Genomic DNA, 25,292 nt, shown 5'->3' with positions numbered 1-25,292 from the left:
TGGCATACAGTGACAGTTCTTCCGGTGTGCGTGAGGAAGGGATTAAACGTCCGTCTCAAGCCGCTCTCTTTCCGTGAAAGAACTGTGGTCCCGTCGCGTTTACCGGCGTTTACAACCGGAACGGCTTCTTGACGACTCGTTCGTTAACTCCTTGAGCTGTTATTGAGGTCAGTTGTCAGATGGCGCTTGATATTTGTTCAGTTTTTGTTTATTTATTTTCTTGTGACTCTTAGCATAGCTTAGCACAGCTAGCGCGACCCCCATCGTCGAGTTATTTATGAGTTTAATTCACTTTGATTCACCAAAGTGACACGTATTGCTTGAATCTATATAAAATAAGCGTTTAATAATGTGGGGTTTATGTTGTCAAGCACACTTGGTCATTTTTGATTCTGTATTAAAACTAGCAACGCCAAGCATACCAAATTAGCTTAGCGAGAGAGGATTTAACGTTCTCAAATGCCCAATAACATTATCGGTTTAAGGAATAAAAACATTTAATAGTAGTATATAATTTAACGTAATGCTTAATAATATGTTGTTCAGTTGTTATTGGAGCCCGAGTTGGTTTTGTAATGCACCTGCCTAGCACGTATGTTATGATTTTGTTTGTTGTGGTTTGACGTTTAAAGTTTAAAGTACGAGGGCCTCTTAATTTGAATAAGTTCAGTGTTTTCTTTTTAAATGTCGTTGTTTTGTCTGTAAGAGCCTCTGATCCTCTTTACTCGTGTTCTTTAACATTTTTTGTGTGTATGAAAAAGGCATGCGACTTGTTGCTGTTAGGTAATCATCGATGTTGTGTTCACGAATTTTTTCAAGTCACGTTTAGTTCATGCAACAGGTCTGTCCTTTCAATTCAGACAGACGGAATGTGAGTATGTTTATATCAGAAAGTCTTCACACATGGGATACTGTATACTACGGTGTCAATTGCCTTGAATAATTCAACATTATTCAAGGCTGTGTTGTACTAAAGCTTCTCAGCTGTTGCTTGCTAGAAACTTGAGGAGTAGTATTTTTTGTAGTAGAAGTCTAAATGTAGCTCTTGAAGTTTTGTGATTATGGAAATGTACTTTTCCCTGTTTGTTTTACGGTCTTCATAACATCCTGCTGCTAAGAAACGTGTGCTGGCAGTAATGATGTAATATGAGTCAACCCCAGTCGCCTCGTGTTTCATTGATGTTTGTGAAATTGAGATATGGGATGCAGTATTAAACACCATAGCATAGACTGTTTCAGTATTTATTCGAGTGCACTGTTTGATTATGGAGCTAAAGAATCTCAGATGCTTTGGGTGGGTGTGGACCGCATTGCTATCTGAAGTTTTTGTTCTTAAAGTTATTAGGTCATGCTTTGTTAAAAATATAGCTCATGTTTTTGCAGAGCGTAACAATCAGTGCTTTGGTTACAAGTGTTTTGTAACTAAGCCCACACAAATTTTAGAAAATGACAGACAGGTTCGGTGTGATTGTCGTATTGTAAAGTTAATGTGAAATCGGAATTATTTTTTCTTTATTATGCTACTGTTTTAATGCAGTCTTCTTTTTAAAACTTGCCAATAGTAATTAAATGCTTTCAATAATTAACTAAATAAATGTAACCACAGAAATAATAGCAAATATTGGGATGTTCTTGAATGTGAGCTTCAGCTTCACATCCCAAAAAGTGAAAAGTTGGTGGTACTGCTTGTCTTTTATGTAATCTGTAGTCCACTTCAAACTCTCATTGAGGTCTGGGTTGGCATTAAATTCCACTTTTCATGATACAACTTGTTCCAGAATGGATGAAATCAAGCCATGCCCATTATCGCTTTTGTTTGTTGAGTGTTCTTCACTTGGCTATAACTAAGTTGTGAAATGTTGCATGTTCACATCCAAGGGTCTATTAGATAGATTAAAACTAGAATAAAATGTAAAATGTGTTCACATGTTGTCAGTTTTTTTTAATTTTCAGTAATACTGTAATGCTGAATGAATCACATATTTACTTTTACAATAGTGACGTCAGTGCTGAAAATGAAACCTTTGTATAAAGTTAACCTTCCCTTTTTTGTTTTACTTTCTTTTTTGTTTCCCTTAAGAGTCCACATTTTCCTGCTTGTTGCAGAGCTTTTTTGCAAATTTATGTTTTATGTCAACTTAGGCTAAATTGTTACTGTTCAGTTTTGCTAAGCCAGCACTGGGAGTTTTATTTATGCTCATAAATCTCACAAACACTTATCAAAGTACTTCATAAATATAGATTGATTCACTCAATCTCTCCTTTTGCTTATTTTTTCCCTCTTTTTTTTGCACCGTCTTCAGAATTAGGGATGAACTGAGAATGAATGTTAACCAGCAACCTCACATGGCCTCTCCTTATGGGCAGCCTCAGCCTGGATATCAGGGCTATCCCCAGCCTGGCTATGGGGGCGGACACATGCCAGCGGGCTATCCCGCTCAGAATGCACCTTATAATGGTCCAGGCTCTGCTTACCAACAAGGTCCACCGCAAGGTAAGTAGAAAAGTGCAAAATGATGGTCCTTTTCCTATGACGGCTTCAGGAAGTGTGCTTATTGCTTGTATTATTACTATAGTGTAAAGTATTAGTTAAGTTATATATCATACACAACAAGATAAATTAATTGAAGGTGAAAGCAACAGATTCTTCCATCCTATCCATCATCTCCTGTATTTTACATTTCAGGGCTCAACGTAAATAATTTTTTATACTGGACCGGTCGGGCCAGTGGTTCGGGTTTTCATTTGCCCTGCCAAAATTTTCACTGGCCCCAATTAAAAAATGTCAGTGTCACATATATATATTATAAAAATAATATGTCAAAAGTCATATATAATTGTATACATATACAACAGACATGTTTCAATGAAAAAAAGGCTCCCGACTTTTCTGCTTTATCTGTAAACTGACAGCAAACTGTGCAAAATATTGCATCGTATCTTTTGTCATGTTTTATCCAAGTAAATGTTAGCTTCCAAGATGTTAAATAATATACATTGATGAAAATATATTGTAGTGACTGAGGGTGAAGCACTGGCCCGATCGGGCGAGTGACAATACTTTTTACTGGCCCGAACGTCTCTCACGCTTGCCCCGGGCCACCGGGCAGTCCTTTATGTTGAGCCCTCATTCTCTTGCTGTATTTCACTGCGCTCTCTTTCTTGTATTGCAGGATATTCTCCTTATGCAAGCTTTCCCTCTAAGACTCTCGCAACAAATTTAGTTTCTGACCTGTCCTCCTCTCCTCTTGACCTAGGTAACTGGTTCAGTTTTGCTTTGTGTCCTGTCCTGTTTTCGATTCTCTGCTGTTCATCATTGTGCCTTACCTGCAGCCATTTAAAACACCAGGACATAGTCCAGGGTTCAACAATAAATAGGACCAGAGACCAGTATGAGCAAGGTTCAGACCAGTTGATAAAAGCATCACCCAGTCGAGCCAGTAGTGCATTATGCTGTTATTTCAATTTACGCACATGCATAACTTTCTTTTAAGCATAAACAAATTAGCAGATTCGAGTGGCCTGTTTCATGCATACCGTACCTGACTTGTATTTCTCCATTTCATGGCGACTTTAATTAAAAAACATGGCCTAAACAGGACTTATATAAATGAATAAGGACATTAATAAATAAAAAGGATTAAAATAAATAGCAACTGTGCTTTTTGTACACTTCAACTGGGCAACTTTAAAACCACTAAACCTTTAAAACAATCAACATTTTGATGCTTTAGGGAGGAATGCAGGCATATCACAATTATTTTTCCCTGGCTAAAACCCTTTCATATGGAAAACTTGTGGTCAGTAGGGTTAATGATCAGCCTCTGTCTTAGGGAGGTGTTAAAAATCAACCAGTCCTTTCATTTCCTGAAAAACTAGTAGAAGAAATAACATTATCTACATAAAATGCGTTTTTGTCTGAATATTGGATTGCAAGTGGACAAGAGAGACACATCCACGTTTACATCTGGTCTCTTTTGTCCACTTTTTCGACCGCTTCTGCCCTGGTTACTTTGAGGGGTTGGTCTGTGGTCGAGTCCCTCTGCTTTCGTTTAAACGCGAGCGGGAGAAATGATGGGTTTAAATTGACGCAAACTAATATTATGTTAGGGTTGCGGCTTGTGTTGTTAACATACTGCACACAACGTTTTGTACATGTGTATATATGTATTTCAACGCAATTGATAAAAAAGCTTGTGCAACTTTCACACGCTTGCAAAATGAAACAAAACTGAAAGAGGCAGAGAGCAGCCGCTTTAGTTTTTTTAATGAACGCCTAAACAGCGTGAGCTTATGTGGTTGCCCCAACACATTCATGTAAAATGTTTTAAGCTCATCCACTTTCGACCGCACATTTTACACCTGTATTTAGCATCGTCCACTTGTGATCCGATGGACCAAAACGCATCTTAAGTTAATACCAGGTGTAGACACCCTCAATAGCATCATTTCATGTTCTGTGAACTTTCAAATATGGTGTTTGCCCTTTTGTGTTTTTTAATATTTGCATGAATCAAATAGGTTATTGTATAGCTTTTAGAAACGTGTGCCTTATTTTGCTGTTTTCAGATCATCTATGATTTTCCAAATGTAATTCATTTGAAATACTACTGTATAGCGTTTAGGTCTTCAGTAAAGAAAGTCTCAGGCTAACTTACATTATTTGAAATAAAAAAATCCATAAGACACATTTGTAATCCAAATAATTGTTTCTGTATTACTGTGTTCTACTTAAATTGGTTAAAATATCTGATTTTGTAACTTTGTCAGCTTTCACAGAACCATACACAGAACTAATCTGTTTCAGATATGCATTTAAAAAAATATGTCTGGTCCTGCCTTTACATCAGAAATACAATTTCACACCACAACAAATCTAATCATGCTCTGCAGAAATCCTGCAGGAGTGCAGACCTCTATTGGATTGTGAAAATTATTTCTCATTGTAGTAATGGAGATGACACTTTCAATTTAGGAATATAGTAAACCTTAACCCACTGCCTGTTCTCCCACAGGTATGAGAGGACCCCCGACGTCGGGAGCGCCACCTGTCTCGGCTGCCCAGAACTATTCTCAGTTTGGGCAAGGAGACGCACAGAACGGGCCACCACCAATGGGTGCTCCACCACAGAGGTCGGTGACCTGATCTTTACACTTACATGATACCTCTTTAGATTTGTTGTTGGTATTCAAACAAAACTTATCTCAAACTTTGTTAATGTAAAATGTGTTACTGTTCCAATGATTTTCTTTATTTAATGGCTCATTTAGGCCTCCAGCGTCTCAGCCGTACACTCCAGGAGTAATGAATATGTCTGGTCCTCAGCCCCCTTACAGCCAACAGTTTGGAGCTCCACCTGTCAGCATGCAACAGATGACCAATCAAATGGCCAGCATGCAGGTGGGATCCACTGCACCATCTCCTGCTGGCCCAGGCTATGGTAAATAATTTGTTGTTCTGGTTCAACGTCTCTTAAAACTTCATATTTAGATCACTGTTGTGACTATTGTTTTTGCTTGTTTTTTTAGCTCCTCCCTCTGTATCCCAGGCACCTGTCTCAGCTGCCTACACACCTGCAGCCCCTCACACTTTCCCACCCACTTCTGCTGCTCCCACACAGCCCCCGCTTACTGAAGGTGTGGCTCAGGCTCCTCCTCCATCCTACTATGGGTCTCCACCTACAGCACAGCAGCCTTTTTCAAATGCTCCTCCATCTTTTTCCGCTGCTGGCCCCACCCAGCCCCAAGCCCCGCCTCCTGTCTCTCAGCATTCCTTCCCTCAAGGTCCACCTGTCTCTCAGCCTCCTTTTTCCACAGCCCCGCCTCCAGGTCCCATTCCAGGACCCAGGAACCAATCATATGATGGCCCACCTCCAGGACAGCCATCTTTCCAAAGACCTCCTCTTCCCGCCTCCCAGCCCCCTATGTTTCCTGGAGGTCCACCACCACCCACATCTACACCATCTCAGATGCCAGGAGGGATGCCACCTCAGCCCCCAGTATCCCAACCTTCGCTTTACCACTCAGGTCCTCCACCTGCCGGAGCTGGGTTTCCACCACAAGGAGGAGCTCCACCGAGGCCTCACCTTCCTGGAATGCAGGGCCCTCCCATGGGCTCTCAAGGTCCTCCAATGGGCTCTCAAGGTCCTCCAATGGGCTCTCAAGGTCCTCCAATGGCACAGGCAAACCATGTGCCTCCCTCACAACCTGGCATGTCACCTGGTCCTCATAATTCTGGTATGTCGGGACCACCACCACAGCCGGGAATGCAGGGCTATCCTCCGCAACAAAATGGTGAGCATGGACCTAATTTAGCATTTAGACTGTTTCCTGTCATGGCAACTTTAAATTGCCGCTGTAGTCAATTAGTCCTAGTCTCCACTCTATTGCACAACCTTGGACCATAGATGTATATGTAAATAGATGCTACATTCTGCAGTTTATTTAGCATAATTGCTAAGTCTGGTTTCACAATGCATATGTGAACTGCAGGTTTGCAGCACCGATGTTAACAAGTTACTTACACTGCCTGTGTAAGCCTCACTGATCGTTTCAGCACCGAATCTATGTGGCATCCATACGTAATATCTATGATGCAAACTGCTGATCCACTCGTTTAGCGGTGTTGAACGATTGATTACATCTTTGTGCATAGGATACCAATTTTATAAAAAAATACTCTGCAATGGTGTTGAATGATGAATTTGCAGAGGGTTTGTCTCAAAGCATATTAAAACACCACATAGACACACAAAATACAGAATACATTTTTTATTGTCGTTTATAAGTAAACTATCTGTTATTTCCTTGCCAGGTGCGTTTGGGCAGGTCAGAGGACCTCAGCCGGGCTATGCAGCGCCATATGCTGGGCAACCAAACTATGGCGCAGGTCCCACCGCACCTGCTCCAGCACAATCTGCCCCAAAAAGGCTCGATCCAGATTCGATCCCAAGCCCGGTATGACCAATCCACATCTTTAAAATTCACTATACCAATCTCCCATACATCTGCTGTGTTGATTGTTAAAGTGTGTTTCTTAACGTATTTATATATTGTCTTCTGTACTAACGCACTTGCATAAACACACAGATATGCACTGTCTGTCTGTAATAAATGATGTTTATAGTGGTGTGATGTGCTTGTGTTACGAAAGGCTTCGCTCTGGAGTCTCCTGTGTCTGATGTGCATGCACTATGGCGGTTTAGTACAGATACTGTATCAGTAACAATAACATTAAGATTCAAGGCTTGGAAATTCTGCACACACCACCTTACAACATCTGCATCTTTGTCACTGCCTGCTAAAGTGTGATTAATCATCAGTAATTTTAGGCTTGGAAAAAAACAGAGGATATGTAACAGTGGTTACTCTTCTGTTTATCTTCTCTTCTCTGCTCTCTCTCTTTCTTTTTGTTTGGTTCCTCTCTCTCTTATCATTTGCTGACTAAATTGTTAAATGTAAAGCAAGCCTCTGACATGCCGCCTGTGCAGAAAACAAGACATAGAATAGACCCAGACGCAATCCCAAGTCCAGTAAGTGCCTCTGCTATGCTGTTGTGTATCTGTGTTCGTGCACTAACTCTGTTTCATGCACTGGTTTCCATCCTTTTGTTTTTTTTATAGGTGTGATTTTACACTAACATTCAATGTTAAATGTGTTAAATGATGCTGCATTGAAGTAGTGATTAGGGCTACACGATAAAGCGCACGCGATTGTCACGCGCATCTAGTCAGTAAAGCCGGTTCCTTGATTAGAAGTAAATCGCCATCAGCTGCTTTCAGATGGAGCGACATTTACTATACAGTCGTAGTTCACTGACAAGCGGGGAAATATTGCATTCATAATCGTGGATGAATTGCCTGCGATTATGAATACGATATTTCCCCGCTTGTCAATGAACTACGGCTCTGTGTAATAAATGTTGCTTCATCTAAAAGCAGCTGATGGCGAATCAAGGAGAACCGGCTTTATTGACGAGATGCATGTGACAATCACGTGCGATTTATCGTGCAACCCTAGTAGTGATTGTAAGATATCTCGCATAGAAATGTCTTCGGGGTTATGTTTTATCATAAAGTAAAATAGAGGTTAAAAAGAGGAAAATTTGGCCTGACAATGCAAAGAAAAGATTTCTATTCTTAGTCAACTTTTTTGGAAATATGACCTGGTCATTTCTTGCGGAGTGATGTTTTTATCTGTTCTTGTATGGACTGATGCCTGATTTCTTTATATGAACACGTTTCTACTATTATTTTCATCTCCATAACATATATTCTTTACTTGCAATGTCTTTTAATGATTTTGGGAGATTGTTTGGGCAGATTTGAGGCTTGATATGTTTAAGCAGGTCATTGGTTCCTGCCCAAAACATATCCACACTCTTGCATGCTACGTAGTGACAGTCTTTGCATGACTGCTGTGTTAGATTTGATAGAAAGCCTCATTATCGGCTGGTACTACTGGTTCCTAAGTTTGTATAAACAAATATACAATATATACAGTAAGGCAATTACAATGGAAGTTTATGAAGCGATTGTACCAGAGTTGAAAAGTTTCATGAAGCTCATGTTTTTGAAAAGCATTACATTAACAATTCATTATTATTTTTTTAAAGGGACTGTAAGTAGGGTTTTAAGTGTTTTATTAATCAAAATCAGTGTCTTTATTCATAAATATGTCCTTGTTGGTGTCAAATGACCTCTGTCAGTGATCTGACCTTTTTTTGTAAGCTTAGAATTTCTTCTCTTTACTTACATTGAACGGGTAAGTCCAAGGAGGCTTCCATGTCGTTCCGCCGTATTGTAAACCTATAATAAGCAGAGAGGGACAAAAAGCACTAGCCTACCAATGCGTTTCCACAGCGCGTTTTCATTCAGAACACGTGAACCGCCTGCAACGGACAAGGAGATCATCGATTACGTAACGGCTACCGTAGTTGCAACACGCATTTGGAAAGGCGAGGCGCTAGAGAGCACTGTTCTTTGAATGCAAAATACAATTTCACCACTAGATGGAGGTAAATCCTACTTATTGTCCCTTTAAATATATTTTACTCATTCAAACTCGAGCCATTTACACTACAAGAACTTCAATCGTAAACGGGACATTTTTGGGAGAGGGTTGATTGTTGGTTTACATGACAATGACATTTTGGGGTCTTGAAAAAGAAAACTTTTAAAAAGTTTTTGAGCAATGCCTTGACATCTCTGTGTAAATTACAGTAATAGCGGTGGCGTCATGTGCATGTGTTAATTCCGCCTATAGGCATGTGCAAGTATAACCAAACAACAATGGTGGCTTACAAGACCGTGTTTATGATGCTTAAGAGTTATTAATACTTTTTCAACAAAGTTTTGGCACTTGTAGTAATAAACCAACCTCATTAGCTAAGTTTCCATCCAAAAACAAAGAAATGCGAATTAGATGCGTTTTTTTCATCTTTTCATCAAGTTGTTAGAGCGAATGGTGGTGGTATTGGTAATTTAGTAACCAACAGTGAATAAAACAAGCACACTTCAAAAATGGAGACATGGCTGCATTTTAGTTACGATTGGGCAAGTTATAAATTTACTACAGTGCAGCTTGTAATTGCCAAACTGAATGCTGTGCAAAGACAAAGAAATGCAGACTTTTTGATGCAGGCAATAGCAACAAAGGCATTACGATGACGTTAAGCCCCATATATGGGAAATACCATGTCAGCTGATACAGCTAAATGATCGGTTTAATGTTCGCTATGTCAAAATATATTTCGCAAATGAGCTTTCATTTCCCATTATTCGCATAAGTCAAAAACCACCTAAAGCAAGTGTAAAAACTTTTTTGCTAATTATGGGATTTTTATTTGAAATTTGGCATTTCCATCGCTCGTTTCTTATGCGATACTTCAAAATGCCCGTAAAATTAGGCATATGGAAACGCAGCTATTGTTCATTTAAACAAAACTGCTTAATGCTTTCGCTATCTTGATTGTTTTTTTTCATTGCTCTGTAAAAGAATGGCTGTTTCTCAATATGCGTTCTTCAGCGATCTTGCGTCCTCGTGTCCTCGCTCTACGTCATCATTAACGGTCGAAGTTCATTCCAATTCTCAAGAACGCAAGGACAGAGGACGCATGAAAATACCCGGATGTGTTCTTGATATCGAGGATGTATCGAGTGCAGACTTGCTGAAATCGCTTTACGCCCCAGAAGTCATTGCGGCAAAACTTCCGAGTTCGTTCTTCCAAGGTCGCCTGGCAAGATCGATCTCCACGAGGACGCAAGACCGTTCTTTGCGTTCTTGGAATTGAGAAACAGCCCATGCTTATGTGCGCAGGCATCTAGTTTCTTTACAATGTAACATCGCCATCTACTGTCCTGGCATACGTAATACAGCGGATTAAGTTTAAGTCTTTGCGAATCTGTGTAAACGCAGATCTTTTGACATCGTCGTCATGTGTACGTGAAATTTTTCATAAATGCAAAGGAAAATCTTTTTTCACTACAACGTTGTCCCACCTCAGATCTTTTTCACATAAGCAAGTGTACTACTTTTCAGACTACATTCACAGACAGTTGCACATTTAAAGTTATTTGTGGTGCTGTACACTTGCCTCACAGGCTTCCATTGTAAATGAATTACTGAAGTCAAAATTATTTCCTGTGATAATGTACCACATAAGACCGTTTCTGTAAAAAACAATTAAGCTGTGTTCAACTGCATATTCCTTTCATCTGTTTAAGAGCATCAGGCATATTACTAATATTTAAACCTACTGATCCTGTTTGCATTAGTTCTCTATAAGCATATGGTTGTTTATTGGGTGAAAGTCAGGGTGTGTGTTTGTTCAAGAACAAAGGTGTGTCAGTCTTTTTATAGACTGGTCTTTCTTTCCACAGATTCAGGTTATTGAGGACGACAAAGTAAACAAGGGAAGTGAACCTTTTACTACAGGAGTCAGAGGTCAAGCCCCACCTCTTGTCACCACAAACTTCCAAGTTAAAGATCAAGGTAAGAGTGAAGACAGGATATGTTTAGGTTAAGTTCATGATGGAATGCTAATTTACTACTTTGTAAATGTTATGCTTCATATACACCATGTACAACCTGCTGTTATTGAGTTATTGAGAAATTGACATTATTTCATGATGAATGTTTCAAATGGCGTTTTTTCCACTGCATGGTACGATTAGGCTTAGCATGACTCGGCTCGGTACAGTTTGCTTTTCCACTGCAGTATAGTATCGCTTCAAAGTGTTAAAAGCCACTCTTTTAACATTATAGACTTTAGTTCTGCCACTAACGACTAATTTTCTAACAACTAATCTTTCGACTAATTTTTCGATTAGTCGACTATTCTAAACGACTAATTAAAAAAAAGTCATGTTATTTTTATTGTGTCCATTTTATTTTGAATATAAATAACTTAAATATTACCAAATAAAAATACAATATAAATAATAATAAAAAAATCCAGTGCAAAGTAGTTGCTTAACAGAAATATAAAATGTTTCACTTCTAGTCTTTGATCTATCACATTATATTGCATTTTAACACAACTGAATGCCATTTTTACATCTGTTGTCAGACATAAAATGAGTAGACTATAAAATAATGAATGTACTATACATTCTATAGTTTGGATTAAAATATAATGTGAGATTTTTCTGCATAGGGAATGCAAGTCCACGCTACATCCGTTGCACAGCCTACAACATACCCTGTAATTCAGACATGGCCAAACAGTCACAGGTGCCCCTGGCTGCTGTCATCAAACCCCTGGCCACACTGCCGCCAGATGAGGTAAAAGTCCACCTTACCTTTCTCTTTTAACCACTCTCTTATTGTGGCTACTAATTGGTGGTGTTTCCTATTGAGTGGGAACACAAGGGTTTGTGAATAATGGCACAATCATGATCGATTAAGCTGTCAATCATCTCAATATTAAAGTAGCGGTGCAATGATCTCTGTTTTCTATGAGACACCACCATATCTTGTGGATCATGGTGAAACCGGTCCCATCCGCTGCAATCGCTGCAAAGCCTACATGTGTCCGTTCATGCATTTTATCGAAGGCGGTCGGCGTTTTCAGTGCAGTTTCTGCAATTGCGTCACAGAGGGTGAGTCAGATGCTCTTTTAACATGTTATGATGTTAAATGCATCCTAATCAACATTAACTAATGTTTTCATTGCTTTCTTCCAGTGCCTCCCCATTACTTCCAGCATCTGGATCACACCGGGAAGAGAGTAGACTGCTATGAGCGACCGGAGCTCTCAATGGGCAGTTATGAGTTTATGGCTACTATGGACTACTGTAAGGTACAGTATAGGGGTGGGCGATATGACCAAAATCTTCTATCACGATAGGATTAATTTGATAACGATATGTATCACAGTTTTTATGTTTTAATAAGGTTTAAATCTTTAATACCATAGAAATGTTCATAATTCTCACAAAAAAACATGTACAAGCATAGAAAGAAGATAAATACAAACAAAACTCAAGCTCTCTGAAGATAAACAGTGAATGATATGAGAATGATAATAAAAAATTATTCATGTATGTATAGGCCTATATATATTTTTATTTAAGGTAGAAAAGTGATTTAATCAGGAGCAGTGAGAGATTTTCTCTCAATGCTGTTTGATTAACACGAGTGACAGACAGGAGCAAAATTAGGTAACTTCCCCTTTAAGACCAAAGTCCCTCTCCAAAACACTGTTACACATGCGCTTTCTCTTTTAGCTGTTTACTTTCTCTTAAGACCTAACTGGTCATGTTTATGAGGATGCTTGCAAAGACGGGAATTTTGACGCATATGTGTATTTAAGGCCAATAAAGCGGAAAATGCTCACAAGCTTAATGAGCAGCGGTCGCGCGACTTGCGCGCTCCTCACAGACAGAAAAAGCAGCGGTTGCGCGACTTTTCCGCTCCTGACACACATAAAGAACGCACGCATACAGATCTGCTGTCTGTGTTTCAATAGCTTAAAATAACTTGTTTTAAAACTGTAGTGCTTAAATACGTGTACAAACGTTACGTTTTCGCGAGCACGCGCACAGGAGCGTGACGTGAGCGCGTAACCTCGATAGAAACGATAGTCCAAAATCTCTACCGGTTGACAAATTTCTACCGGTTAATTATGTCTACCGGTTTATCGCCCACCCCTAGTACAGTACAAGATCCCATCCAGGGTTTCCCTCAGAAAATTTGTTAGTTAAGGTGGTAGGGTTTGGCGAGTGGGCGGGGCATAGGGCGTGGCAACCAAAGGGGCGGGGCGTATGCATCATGATGGAAATTAAAATATTTTTATTTAAAACACTCAAATAAAACTTAATTTTGAATAAACTATGTCAGAAAATGAACACGTACTAGATTATTAATAAATTAAATGTTTTTAACAGATACCTCTAATGGGAATAGCCACGTGATGAAGTGAAACTACAGGGTTAATAAACACAAACTAAAGCAGATGTTGTAGAACGTCAGGCGAACGATTAGCGCAAAAATGGTAAAAACTGATTATTTCCCACTATTAATTACATTATCTTAAAGGAGTGTAACTACTGTAGCATGTAAATAATGCACATAAATAAAGTGAGCAAGAGCGCTCAACAATTATATCTAATCAACAGGCACATGAAACCTAGCTAGCAGGTTGCTCAAACAACAAAATCACCAGCTAACTTACTTTAAATTTGCAAGAACTATAAACGAATACAATAACAGGCTGGCTTAAATAACCCCAAAACATAAGTCCACTTACATTTCTCACGCGTTTTATCAACTGGCTATCCTCCAGACAGTGACGCACTTAACGGTCTTTTGTGCAGCAATTTTTTTTTATTGGACGATCTAGTTAAGGCGGTAGGGTTTCCAAGCTTAGGCGGGCTGCCTGAACTGAAATGTGCTGGTGGAAACCCTGCCATCATACCACTTCAAGGTAGTAATTCAATTGTTAAATTGTAAATTATGCTGATGTGTAATATATGACTTACTTGTTTATAGAACAATAAGTTTCCTCAGCCGCCAGCCTACATCTTCCTGATTGACGTGTCTTATAATGCTGTGAAGAGTGGCATGGTGGGAATGGTTTGCCAGGAGCTGAAGACGCTGTTGGATTACCTGCCAAGGTGAGAGTTTTAACTCCAGATTGTATAATTGGTTACATTACATTACATTTATGCATTTGGCAGATGCTTTTATTTACAATACATTACATTTTTTTATTGTCTTTGCTTGGATCCACAACCTTTTGCGCTACTTATGCATTGAGCTAAATTAAAAGCATTCAAAGATTTCAGTCAACATAGATTTTTGTACAGTACTGTGTAATAACGAATCGAATAACACATAATCAGTAGCCCTTTGTGCTTTGTTGTACTTTGCTGCTGTACATATTAAAGGAAAACACCAGCGTTTTTACTATGTTCTTACCTCAACTTACATGAATTAATACATACCTATCTTTTTCAATGCGTGCACTTTTAATCTTTGTGCGGCGCTTCTTGAATGTGTTGGCATTTAGCCTAGCCCCGTTCATTCCTATGTCTCTAAACAAACGTTTTTTTTTTGTGCCACCATACTTACTCGTGTAACTATTCATGTAACAGTCTTTAAAAAGGAAAACATGGAATTGTTTGGTGGCTTCTAAATTCATCCCTGTTTGGAGCCATAGGAATGAATGGGGCTAGGCTAAATGCTAACACATTCATGAGGGGCTGTACAAAGATTAAAAGTGCACACATTGAAAAAAGATAGGTATGTATTCATTTGTCTAAGTTGAGGTAAGAAAATAGTAAAATATTGAAAAACGGTGGTGTTTTCCTTTAAAATCAAATCATGCCAATCTTGTAATGTTTTCCTGTCGACTGCTATTCCTTCAGAGAGAACCCCGAAGTGGAGTCAAACATTCGAGTCGGCTTCGTCACTTACAATAAAGTGCTTCATTTCTATAACGTGAAGGCATCTCTCGCTCAGCCACAGATGATGGTCGTGTCAGATGTGGCTGACACGTTTCTGCCCCTGTTGGATGGTTTTCTGGTCAATGTTTCAGAGTCGAGGGTAGTTATTGAGAGGTAGGTTTTTAAAGTATTTTGTTGCAAAATACTTTTTGTGCATTTAAAACTCTTAAAACATCTGTGTCCCTTCAGTTTGTTGGATCAGATCCCTGAGATGTTTGCAGACACGCGGGAAACAGAAACTGTGTTTGCGCCTGTCATTCAGGCAGGGCTGGAGGCGCTCAAGGTATTTGATCTCAAGCACATGCTGACATTGAGCATCTTTGTGCGGGAATACTTTAATAAAAGCTGTCTGTAATTAAGATGTATTTCGCCTTGTCAACAGTTTACAACTTTGGTAGTACGTCTATGTTGTTCATCATTATTTATTGAAAAAGCTTCTGTATTTGGGCTTGAGTATCATTCTGATTGGAGCTGTACAGTAATAATGACAATTTGTCATCCAGGCTGCAGACTGCGCTGGCAAGCTTTTTATTTTCCACTCATCTCTACCTATTGCTGAAGCACCAGGAAAATTGAAAAACCGTGAGGACAAGAAACTAGTGGGGACTGATAAAGAGAAGGTAACTTGACCTACTCCTGTCTAAACTATACTGCTAAATAGATTTCGTCTTTTAAAGGGAACAAGCAGTACCAATTACTATTTCCCATAGTGTTTAATTCCTCTCTTCATGTTCTTTTTAGTCCCTGTTCCAGCCACAGGTTGGTTTTTACAACACTTTGGCCAAGGAGTGCGTGGCCCAAGGTTGCTGTGTGGACCTCTTCCTCTTTCCCAACCAGTATGTTGATGTAGCAACGTTAGGGGTGGTGCCCACTTCAACGGGTGGCACCATCTACAAATACACCTACTTTCAGGTGAGGGCAACTATCCTGCTCAATGGTTATTTGACAGATGAAGATTAAAGTTATCTTGGTTACAAAACAACAGGCATTAAGCTAAGATGCCTATAAACTCTGTTTTAGGCTGCAACTGACCAAGAGCGATTTCTCAATGATCTGAGGAGAGATGTGCAGAAGCAGATGGGCTTTGATGCTGTATTGAGGGTCCGCACTAGTACAGGTGAGACTTGATTTTAACATTTAATAGATCTTCCTGGATGAATGTCACAAGGGATGTCTATTATATTTCACACTACATTGTGGGAATATTTGCTTTATTTTCATGAAAACTAATTTTGATTACTTTAAAGGTGCATTGTGTAACTTTTAGAAGGATCTCTTGACAAAAATGCTATATAATCTACATAACTATATTATCAGTGGTGTATAAAGACCTTACATAATGAACTGTATTGTTTTTATTACCTTAGAATGAGCAGTTTTATCTACATTCACCGTGTGTCCCCTTAAATGGAAGGTGCCTTTTGTGCCGCCATGTTTCTACAGTAGCCCTAAATGTACAAACTGCTTTATAGAGAAAGTTTTGTCCCTACAGTACTATCTATTATTGTCTCAGACGGTAACATGCTTGTTTGTCCTATGGCGGCTACTGTAGCTTTACTATTGGTGCTTTTCCATTGCATAGTACCCCATGGTTTGGTTTGGGTCAGCTCACTTCACTTTGACTTGGTTAGCTTTTCCATTAAGTTTAGTAACACTTCGGAGTGGGAGGGATTATAGGCGTGTCGTTATTTGTGCTGCCTACTACTGTGACATCATACAAGTGAGAGCGTTGTTGTACATTCCCATACATTCATTTATTTCTCAGTTCGCCTCAAAATCAAAATTGAACACCACAAATAGATGTTTGCACATCATGTTTATCACTACCTCTGTCTCACATGATGGTTTCGGTTCAAACACATGTGGCGTCAGTCGACGCGCTCCGCTGAACCTCATTTAAGTTGCATTTAAGCATATATGTAGATGTGCGCGTCGCAAGTCTGGAAAATTAACTGTTATGGTGTTTCTGATTCTCAACCTGTGGATGTTTTTCATCGCTAAAAGGGAATTTGGGAACTTGCAGCAAAGCACAGATGACAACATGTGCTAGCGCAAGCTAGCATGAAGGTAAAGCTAATCTTTTACATTATAGTGATGATGGCAGTAGTGACGATTCTCTCAGACCAATCAGTGATCTACGGTGTTTTCGAGTCACGTTTTGGTATCAGCTTGGGTCGCTTGGAAACCCAGCCGAGGTGGTACTAAAAAAAGTATCGGGTACTACGTACTGCACCCAGTGGAAAAGGCCCCAAAAGTAAGCTGACCCGACCCAAACCACATCGTGGGGTACTATGCAATGGAAAAGTGCCATAAGTAGTACCCAATACTTTTTTTAGTACCACCTCTGTTGGGGTTCCAAGCGACCCGAGCTGATACCAAAACGTGACATGAAAACACTGTAGATCACTTATTGGTCTGAGAGAATCGTGATGAGCGTTATGCTAAACGCAAGATTAGCTTTACATTCCTGCTTGCGCTGTCTCAAACAAACCTGTTGTCATCTGTGCTTTGTTCTTTTAACTGTGAAAAACATCCACAGGTTGAGAATCAGGAACACTATAACAGTTTTTTTCCAGCCTTGCAGTTTGGTAGCGGCACATTCGCGACGCGCATGTCCACATATATGCTTAAATGATTAATGCGATGTGCAGACATCTATTTGTGGTGGTCAATTTAGATTTTGTGGTGGACTGAGAAATAAATGAATGTATGGGAATGTACAATGAAGCTCTCACTTGTATGATGTCACAGCAGTAGGCAGCACAAATATAAAGACACGCCTATAATCCCTCCCACTCTGAAACTCGATGAAAAAGCCAACCAAGCCAAAGTGAGGTGAGCTGACCCAACCTGACCAGTGGGGTACTATGCAATGGAAATCTACACATTGGACCTTTAAATTTGGGAAAGAAGTCCTTTTCTTTACAATTATGTAGTAATGAAGATAATTCTGACAATATGTAATTGGATGATTCTCACGAAAACTTGGTTTTAAAAATGTCAAGCAGGAAAATGTAAAAATTGCTTAAATTTATTTTTTTTCCCACCAGACATTGAAAAACAAAGTCTGGAGTAAATGGGAACATTAATTTAAAAACTTTTACCTATCATTTAACACTTTTTGTAAAATAATTTTAAAAAATTAGTCCTAAAAAATCTCATTACCGCAACAGTCAGAAAACATCAACACTGACATATTTTCAAAATGACATGACAAACCTGAAAGAACATAAATTTGGAGATTCTGCACATGCATTTAAAATCAAAGTATTATGCTTCTATTAATTAAATTAACATTTAATAAGCATCTGTTGCGGTAATGATAATCAAAATGTCGTGTAAGCATTCTGACAAGACAATATTTCAAATTAACTGTAAAAAAATGATCTTACCTGGTAGCCATCTTGAAGTAACTGGTCCATGTGCTTGGTCACTCAAAATCAAACTTTATTAAAATTCTGTATGTGTGCTTAAACTGTTCTCAAAAAGTGTTGCGGAGGATGAGAACATCAGGCATGGACACATCATTTTCCTAATTTTTCTTCATTATTATTATACATGAATATCTAGTAAATATTTTTTGTGTCATCTAAAGTAGTCTAGCAAAACATCCATTTATTTTTTCTTAATATTTTTGTGTTAATTTGATTAAATTACAACATAACGCATGTTCAAACACAGCCGGACACATTGCGGTAATGAGAATTTCAGCAGAAAATGAGATAAAATTGACAATTATAAATTCTTATGTTGAAATCACACATTGTGCAAGGTAGAACACAGTATTCTGTTAATTCTGATGCTTTTTAATGTTACTATATTACACATTTTAAAGCTAAAATAATTAGTGCCGTGGTGTTTTAATGGTTTCGTGAGAATCACCCAATTGTTCTTATGTATGCTTGCAAATAGCTGTTAAAAGGGATTGCAAAAGTGATCAAAAGATAAAGGCTAAGATTATCTCCTGACTATGTGGCAGGTATCCGGGCGACAGACTTCTTTGGTTCCTTCTACATGAGCAACACCACAGATGTAGAGTTGGCAGGACTAGACTGTGACAAGACAGTTACAGTGGAGTTCAGACACGATGACAAGCTTAGCGAGGAGACCGGCGCTCTAATGCAGGTGCGTGTGAACACGGCACGCGTGTGAAGTGTCAGCTGCACTGAATTCAGTCATCTTAACATTTTCTCTGTGCTTTCTGTCTCGTCAGTGTGCGGTTTTGTACACGAGCTGCAGTGGGCAGCGACGCCTTCGCATCCATAACATGGCAGTAAACTGCTGCTCTCAGCTGGCAGATCTGTACAGGAACTGCGAGACTGACACCATCATCAACTTCCTCGCCAAATATGGTGAGCAAAACCACACGCATCCTCTCGCATGTCTCACGTTTACTATGTCCTGTGCTTGGGATTGTTGGGCTGCGTTTGTCATAACAGTCTAACATGGTGCAATTAGGTTTCACTGTCGTGTATTGCCAGTGCATCATTGCCTAATTTTTTGATGTTTGTATGTGTTTACAGCATATCGCAGTTTACTCAGCGGTCCCACCAAGAATGTGCGTGACAGTCTGGTGAATCAGTGTGCGCAGATCTTGGCCTGTTATCGGAAAAACTGTGCCAGTCCATCTTCAGCAGGGCAGGTAACCTACTAAAACACATGGTTGGAATCAAATCAGTTATAGTTTCATAATATCCAAAAAATTTTATTGCATATGATTTCATGTATATCTACCTGTGAACAGTTGATTTTACCAGAGTGTATGAAGCTGCTTCCTGTGTATCTGAACTGCGTGTTGAAAAGTGACGTTCTGCAGCCCGGGGCGGACGTCTCCCTGGATGACCGTGCCTATCTGAGACAGCTGGTCAGCGGCATGGACGTAGCCGAGAGCCACGCATTCTTCTACCCTCGACTGCTTCCTCTGGTGAGAGAGACAACCGTGTAGTCGACCTACATTATAGGCTTAGTTCACACTGCAGGTCTTAAAGAGACACTCCACTTTTTTTGAAAATATGCTAATTTTCTAGCTCCCCTAGAGTTAAACATTTGATTCTTACCGTTTTGGAATCTATTCAGCTGATCTCCAGGTCTGGCGCTAACACTTTTAGCATAGTTTAGCATAATCCATTGAATCTGATTAGACCATTAGCATCACGCTAAAAAAATAACCAAAAAGTTTCAATATTTTTCCTATTTAAAACTTGACTCTTCTGTAGATACATCGTGTACTACGACCGACAGAAAATTAAAAGTTGTGATTCTTCTAGGCAGATATGGCTAGGAACTATACTCTCAAACTGACGTAATAATCAGTGACTTTGCTGCTGTAACATGGCTGCAGCAGGCGTAGTGATATTAAGCACTGCCCGAAAATAGTCCCCTTAGTATCTTTAAATGGCAGGGGACTATTTTCGGGAAGTGGGTAATATCACTACGCCTGCTGCAGCCATGATACATCAGCAAAGTACTTAAAATATTACGCCAGAATGAGAGTATAGTTCCTAGCCATATCTGCCTAGAAAATCACAACTTTTAATTTTCTGTCGGTCTTCGTACACGATGCATCTACAGAAGAGTCAAGTTTTAAATAGGAAAAATATTGAAACTCTTTGCTTATTTATATATATATATCAGATTTAATGAATTGTGCTAAGCTATGCTAAAAGTGCTAGCGCCATACCCGGAGATCAGCTCAATGGATTCCAAAACGGTAAAAATCAAATGTTTTACTCTAGGGGAGCTGGACGATGGGCATATTTTCGGAAGGGTGGAGTGTCCCTTTAATGCTCAGTTTGGATTTTTTTGCTGCTGTTCACATTACCATTTAAATGCGATTGCCATCAGTCTCGTGTGAACCGTATACGGCCCAGAAAACAACGTGACATCAGACGCATGGCACTGTGTTTGCAGAAACAAACATGGATGCTGCTCGTAAAAGTCGCACGAAATGTCACATGGCCGTTCAGACTGATGTCTCATTGCAATACGTCAGCTATGTATCTGATTTAGGGCCATATATGAAAGTGGCCTGGTTTTGATTTGTGCTGTTCAGGCTGTCAAAATAGTTTTTTTTTGTCACATTTGGGCAAAAACTTTGGATTTGGGTCACTTTCACCTGCTGTGTGTTATGTTCAACTATAAGGGTGACAAACTTGGCTTTGTCTTTCTCTACAGCAAAAGCTGGATGTCGAGAGCACGGCTCTGCCCGTAGCTGTGAGAGACTCCGAGGAGAGGCTGTCTAGAGGAGGAGTGTACCTGTTAGAGAACGGACTAAACCTTTTCATTTGGGTCGGGATGAATGCCCAACAAGAGCTGCTCCAGAACATCTTTGGAACGACTTCGTTCAGCCAGATAGACCCCAGCATGGTATGACCTTTTTAAAATGCACAGCAAGGTTTTGAGCTATTTTCAGATCATTTATGCTTGCGTAGAAATGGGTCTAGATAGAATATGCTGACGACTTTCACGTTTACTGTTAGGGTTAAAAGATTTAAACTTGGTACTAGGTGTTAAAACAAGCTGAGAGTACTGCACACTAATCAGATAATTTAAAACATTAAAAAGGAATGCTAACACACAGGAAATAAATTTAAAGGTCCCATTCTCTTTGTGTTTTTGATGCTTTGATTGTTTACAGTGCACAGTATAACGTGTTCATGTTTCACGTGTAAAAAACAAAGTATTTTCACACAATTTACTTATCTGTGTAGCGCTGCTTACACGGTCCTGAAAAATGGGTTGATGTCTTCCTTGTTTTATGAAGTCCCTCCTTCAGAAATACGTAGTGAGTTCTGATTGTGTAGTTTGTTTAGTGTGTTGTGATTCGACATCAGCTTATCTTAGCAGAGCAGTTTGAGCCGTAGCTGGGCGAAATTTAGTCAAAAACTATTATATTGATGTCATTCAATCGGGAAGTAGTGGGCTGTAGTCCAGACCGGTCATTCGCTGTAGGCTTTGAAAGTGGAATTCTGTTAAAGAAAATATATCGCCTGGCAGTGAACTTTGAGCTGTAACATTTTACTGATATTATTTATGCTCTAACAGCAACATTACACACTAACTAAAGTTTGAAAAATGGGATCAGGTAGAAGGTGACCTTTAAAAATTGTGAACTAATCTAAATTTAATTCAGGCATACATAATGTATGGGTTCCTCCTAAATCAGAAATTAAGTACATCTGGGTGATTCTCACGAAATCTACTTAAAAGGTGTCCAGCATTAGATTTTTTAAAAAAGACATGGAAGCCAATTTATTTATTTTTTTGCACATATAAGATAAGGTCTTAACTTACTATAACCATTATTTTTAGAGGATTTAAAAAATATTTCCAATAGAATTATTTACATTTTTTAGATTATAATTATCAAAAATTATCATTACCGCAACATGATATTACATTAAATATATGCATTTACAAACTCATGTTTCGGTAATGAGAACTAAAAAGTTGTGTAGGTACTATGACAAACAAAATTTCAACTTTTATCTGGAGAGAAAAAATAAGAACTGCTTACCTGGTAGCCATCTTGAGTGTCGCAGTCAATTATGTCCCTTCCAACAAATTTATTTTGAAAATGTTAGTTTCTTGAGGGCTTAAACAATGATTGAAAATTGTTGTGGAGGATAAGAACATTTTTCTTGGACACATTTATATTCCTTATTATTGTTTATAGTATAACATTCACTGAAGCCTTTTATTTTTTTAGATTTTTTTAATTATAAATATTTCCATGTCAAAGAACCCAAATCCAGTCATGGACACGTTGCGGTAATGAAAATTTTCCCCTTAAATGTGGAAAAAAACAAAATTGGTTTGTATGATGTCATTTGAAATCATGTGCAAAAGAGTACATGAAGAGATGTTTGTAACTGTATGCTTCTTATTTTGATACTCTTACTTTGCATTTACTTTTTTTTATCAAAATATTTTTTTATAAAGTCTAATTTCGTGAGAATCACCCATATGCACTTTGGTTCTTACCTCATATTTAAATACTAAAACATTTACTTTGCATTTGTGTCCGTTATAAGCTCACATGAAACTTGAATACTAGAGAGACTTAAACTGTTTTTTCATTTATTTCATATATTCTGGAACGTTATGTGAATACTGGTGTTTTATTGTGTGTAGACATCCCTACCGGTGTTGGATAATCCTTTTTCAAAGAGACTGAAGGAGATTATCGAGTCCATCAGGGCAGAACGCTCGCGATACATGAAGGTAAATGCACCACAGAGCTCCAAGCAAAACTGATCTGTTAATACTACCGTATAATAAAATAACCATTGATGCCATTCATCAAGATTATAAAGTTGACCGATATGTCATAAATGAGGTTGACTGTCGAGCACCACTGTCAAGCTTTTTTTTAAATTGTACAATAATAATTTGTTGCCTTTCAGCTCATTGTGGTGAAACAGGAAGACAAACTAGAGCTGATCTTCAAACACTTCCTGGTTGAAGATAAGAGCAACAACGGCGGAGCTTCTTACGTGGACTTCCTGTGTCACATGCACAAGGAGATTCGTCAGCTCCTGAGCTAGGACCTCCGTGTCCTCCTCCCCCCTGGGTCTCTTCTGGGAAGCGCTATATCTTTTTATTTGACATAATAAACACAATCCCTTTACCCATCATCTCCTCTCTCTCAAATATAATCTCACCCGCCGTGACTCGTGAGGAGGAAACCACCTCGTAAAGGAAATATCGCTCCATCGGGTTATGGTGTTGTTCTTTTGGTTTTAGCGATTGGAGTTTCGGCCCAACCTTCTCTTCTGTGTCCATGGCACAGCGTGGGGTTGAAAAGGGAGAAGTGCCGTTTAGTAGAACGCCCCCCACCCCTTGTCCACATCTAATTTGGGATCAGTTTGCAAAGCTTCAACGCCTTTGTGAAGCTAACACTGTCTGCAGAACGGCTACCGGGTTTTAGTGTTTGCGTGCGCTTGCGCGTGATGGATGACTGTGAACGTTGATGTTGATTGTACTGGGTGTTCTGTAAGAAACACTAGCACTGATTCATGGTCTTTAGGGACAAAGGGACAGAAAAAATTAAAAATCTGAATACAGTAAAATCTCATATTCATCAGACATTTTAGAATCAGACTTCTTTACCCAGATCTTTGACTTTCTTAGCTTGTCTTTGATAATTTATCTCTTAACCTTGGCCTTACCAATGCAGTCTCTCCTTTGTCATTCTTAATTCTGTTTATCATGTCTAATTTTTGTCTTTTTCTGTTATTTGGTTTTTTTATGTGTGCAACCCCTTGGCTAATAGACTCTGTGGGATTTTGAAGTGTGCTGTTAATCGTAAATCGTCTTTTACTCCCCCAAAATTAAAACATTTACGTCTATGCATCAACTTGTACTTAAAAATAGGGAAGGCGGTATACAAGCCTGCCATCGGAAGATTAATTTATTCCCATTTTTTTTTTCCCATCAGCCTTTACGAAAGCAGAAATGCCTAAACATGTTATTGTGTCTCATCTGCGTCCTGATCCAGAATTGTGGAGAGAATATGGATCGGCACATTTGGATGCCTGTCCAACATGAATTTCCGATTCCTCAACAGATGGTTCATTAATTTGGCGTATATTACAGGAGCACTGACATTTGTTTTTTCTTTTTTTCTTTTCCTGTATTGTCTGCTAGTAATCTGTTCTGCAAATATGCTCGATCATGCATCTTTTATGGTTTAATGTTATGTACTAAATCTGCTTGGAAGGATCATGATCCTGGGTCAGGTGGATTCTCGCGGTCGAGATCTCCTGTTCTGGGTTTATGTGTCTCTAGGGTATTAATCTTTGTGCAATTGAAGCCTTGTGCTATGAGTGGAGTGCGGGACTCATTTCTAACAGTTTTCAAGCGAACGTTTTCGAGCAAATGCAGAATTGTGACCTTAAAAAGCAATCAACACTGAATTCCTTGTCATCACATTTATTACATGTACAGAATTAAAAATCACATTTTAAAAATGGCGGTTAGTGTGCTTTCAATCTTTTTTACATGAACAGAAATGTGTTTGCATGCTTCTTTTAAACATTAATTTCTTGTTTGCTTTAGCACTCTCTCCTCTAGTGATCATAAACCTCATAGTGTCCTCCTATATATCATTTTTTCAAGCTCTTTTATGTATTCTTGTGTACATGGGGTATATCCTAGTGAAGTTCTGTATTGAACTGAGGGATCTGAATTTATCGAGTGTGTCTTTTTTTACTTCATTTTGTGTTTGCAATCACTAATCTATGTTTGCCATAGACTCCACTGTGTGTTTGAGTTGTCTTCTTGATCCATCTATGCCACGTGACTGCAAATAAATGCCTATAATAATCAATTTCATCTATAAAA

General features: G+C 38.9%; 1 protein-coding gene across 5 annotated transcripts; it reads left to right on the top strand.

The window, feature by feature from the left end:
• sec24c (SEC24 homolog C, COPII coat complex component) lies at window positions 1–24,921 on the top strand. Of its 5 annotated transcripts, XM_073867115.1 has the most exons (26): window positions 1–167; window positions 2,304–2,494; window positions 3,174–3,257; window positions 5,016–5,133; window positions 5,272–5,441; window positions 5,530–6,123; window positions 6,166–6,294; window positions 6,815–6,957; window positions 7,464–7,532; window positions 10,881–10,992; window positions 11,657–11,784; window positions 11,963–12,101; window positions 12,186–12,301; window positions 13,993–14,117; window positions 14,871–15,062; window positions 15,138–15,231; window positions 15,452–15,568; window positions 15,690–15,860; window positions 15,969–16,065; window positions 18,928–19,073; window positions 19,162–19,300; window positions 19,472–19,590; window positions 19,693–19,872; window positions 21,123–21,314; window positions 23,082–23,171; window positions 23,354–24,921. In XM_073867115.1, the coding sequence occupies exons 2-26, from the start codon at window positions 2,323–2,325 to the stop codon at window positions 23,492–23,494; spliced, it is 3,777 nt and encodes a 1,258-aa protein (XP_073723216.1). In that variant the 5' UTR covers window positions 1–167; window positions 2,304–2,322; the 3' UTR covers window positions 23,495–24,921. The 5 variants fall into 5 exon arrangements, with proteins under 5 accessions (XP_073723216.1, XP_055031586.2, XP_055031588.2 ...); XM_055175611.2 differs by having other exon boundaries at window positions 5,530–6,294; XM_055175613.2 differs by lacking the exon at window positions 3,174–3,257 and having other exon boundaries at window positions 5,530–6,294.
• The last annotated feature ends 371 nt before the right edge of the window (window positions 24,922–25,292 follow it).

The sequence above is a fragment of the Misgurnus anguillicaudatus genome, chromosome 4, assembly GCF_027580225.2.
Source record: "Misgurnus anguillicaudatus chromosome 4, ASM2758022v2, whole genome shotgun sequence".
NCBI lineage: Eukaryota > Metazoa > Chordata > Actinopteri > Cypriniformes > Cobitidae > Misgurnus > Misgurnus anguillicaudatus.
This window is presented reverse-complemented; position numbering and strand designations above follow the sequence as displayed.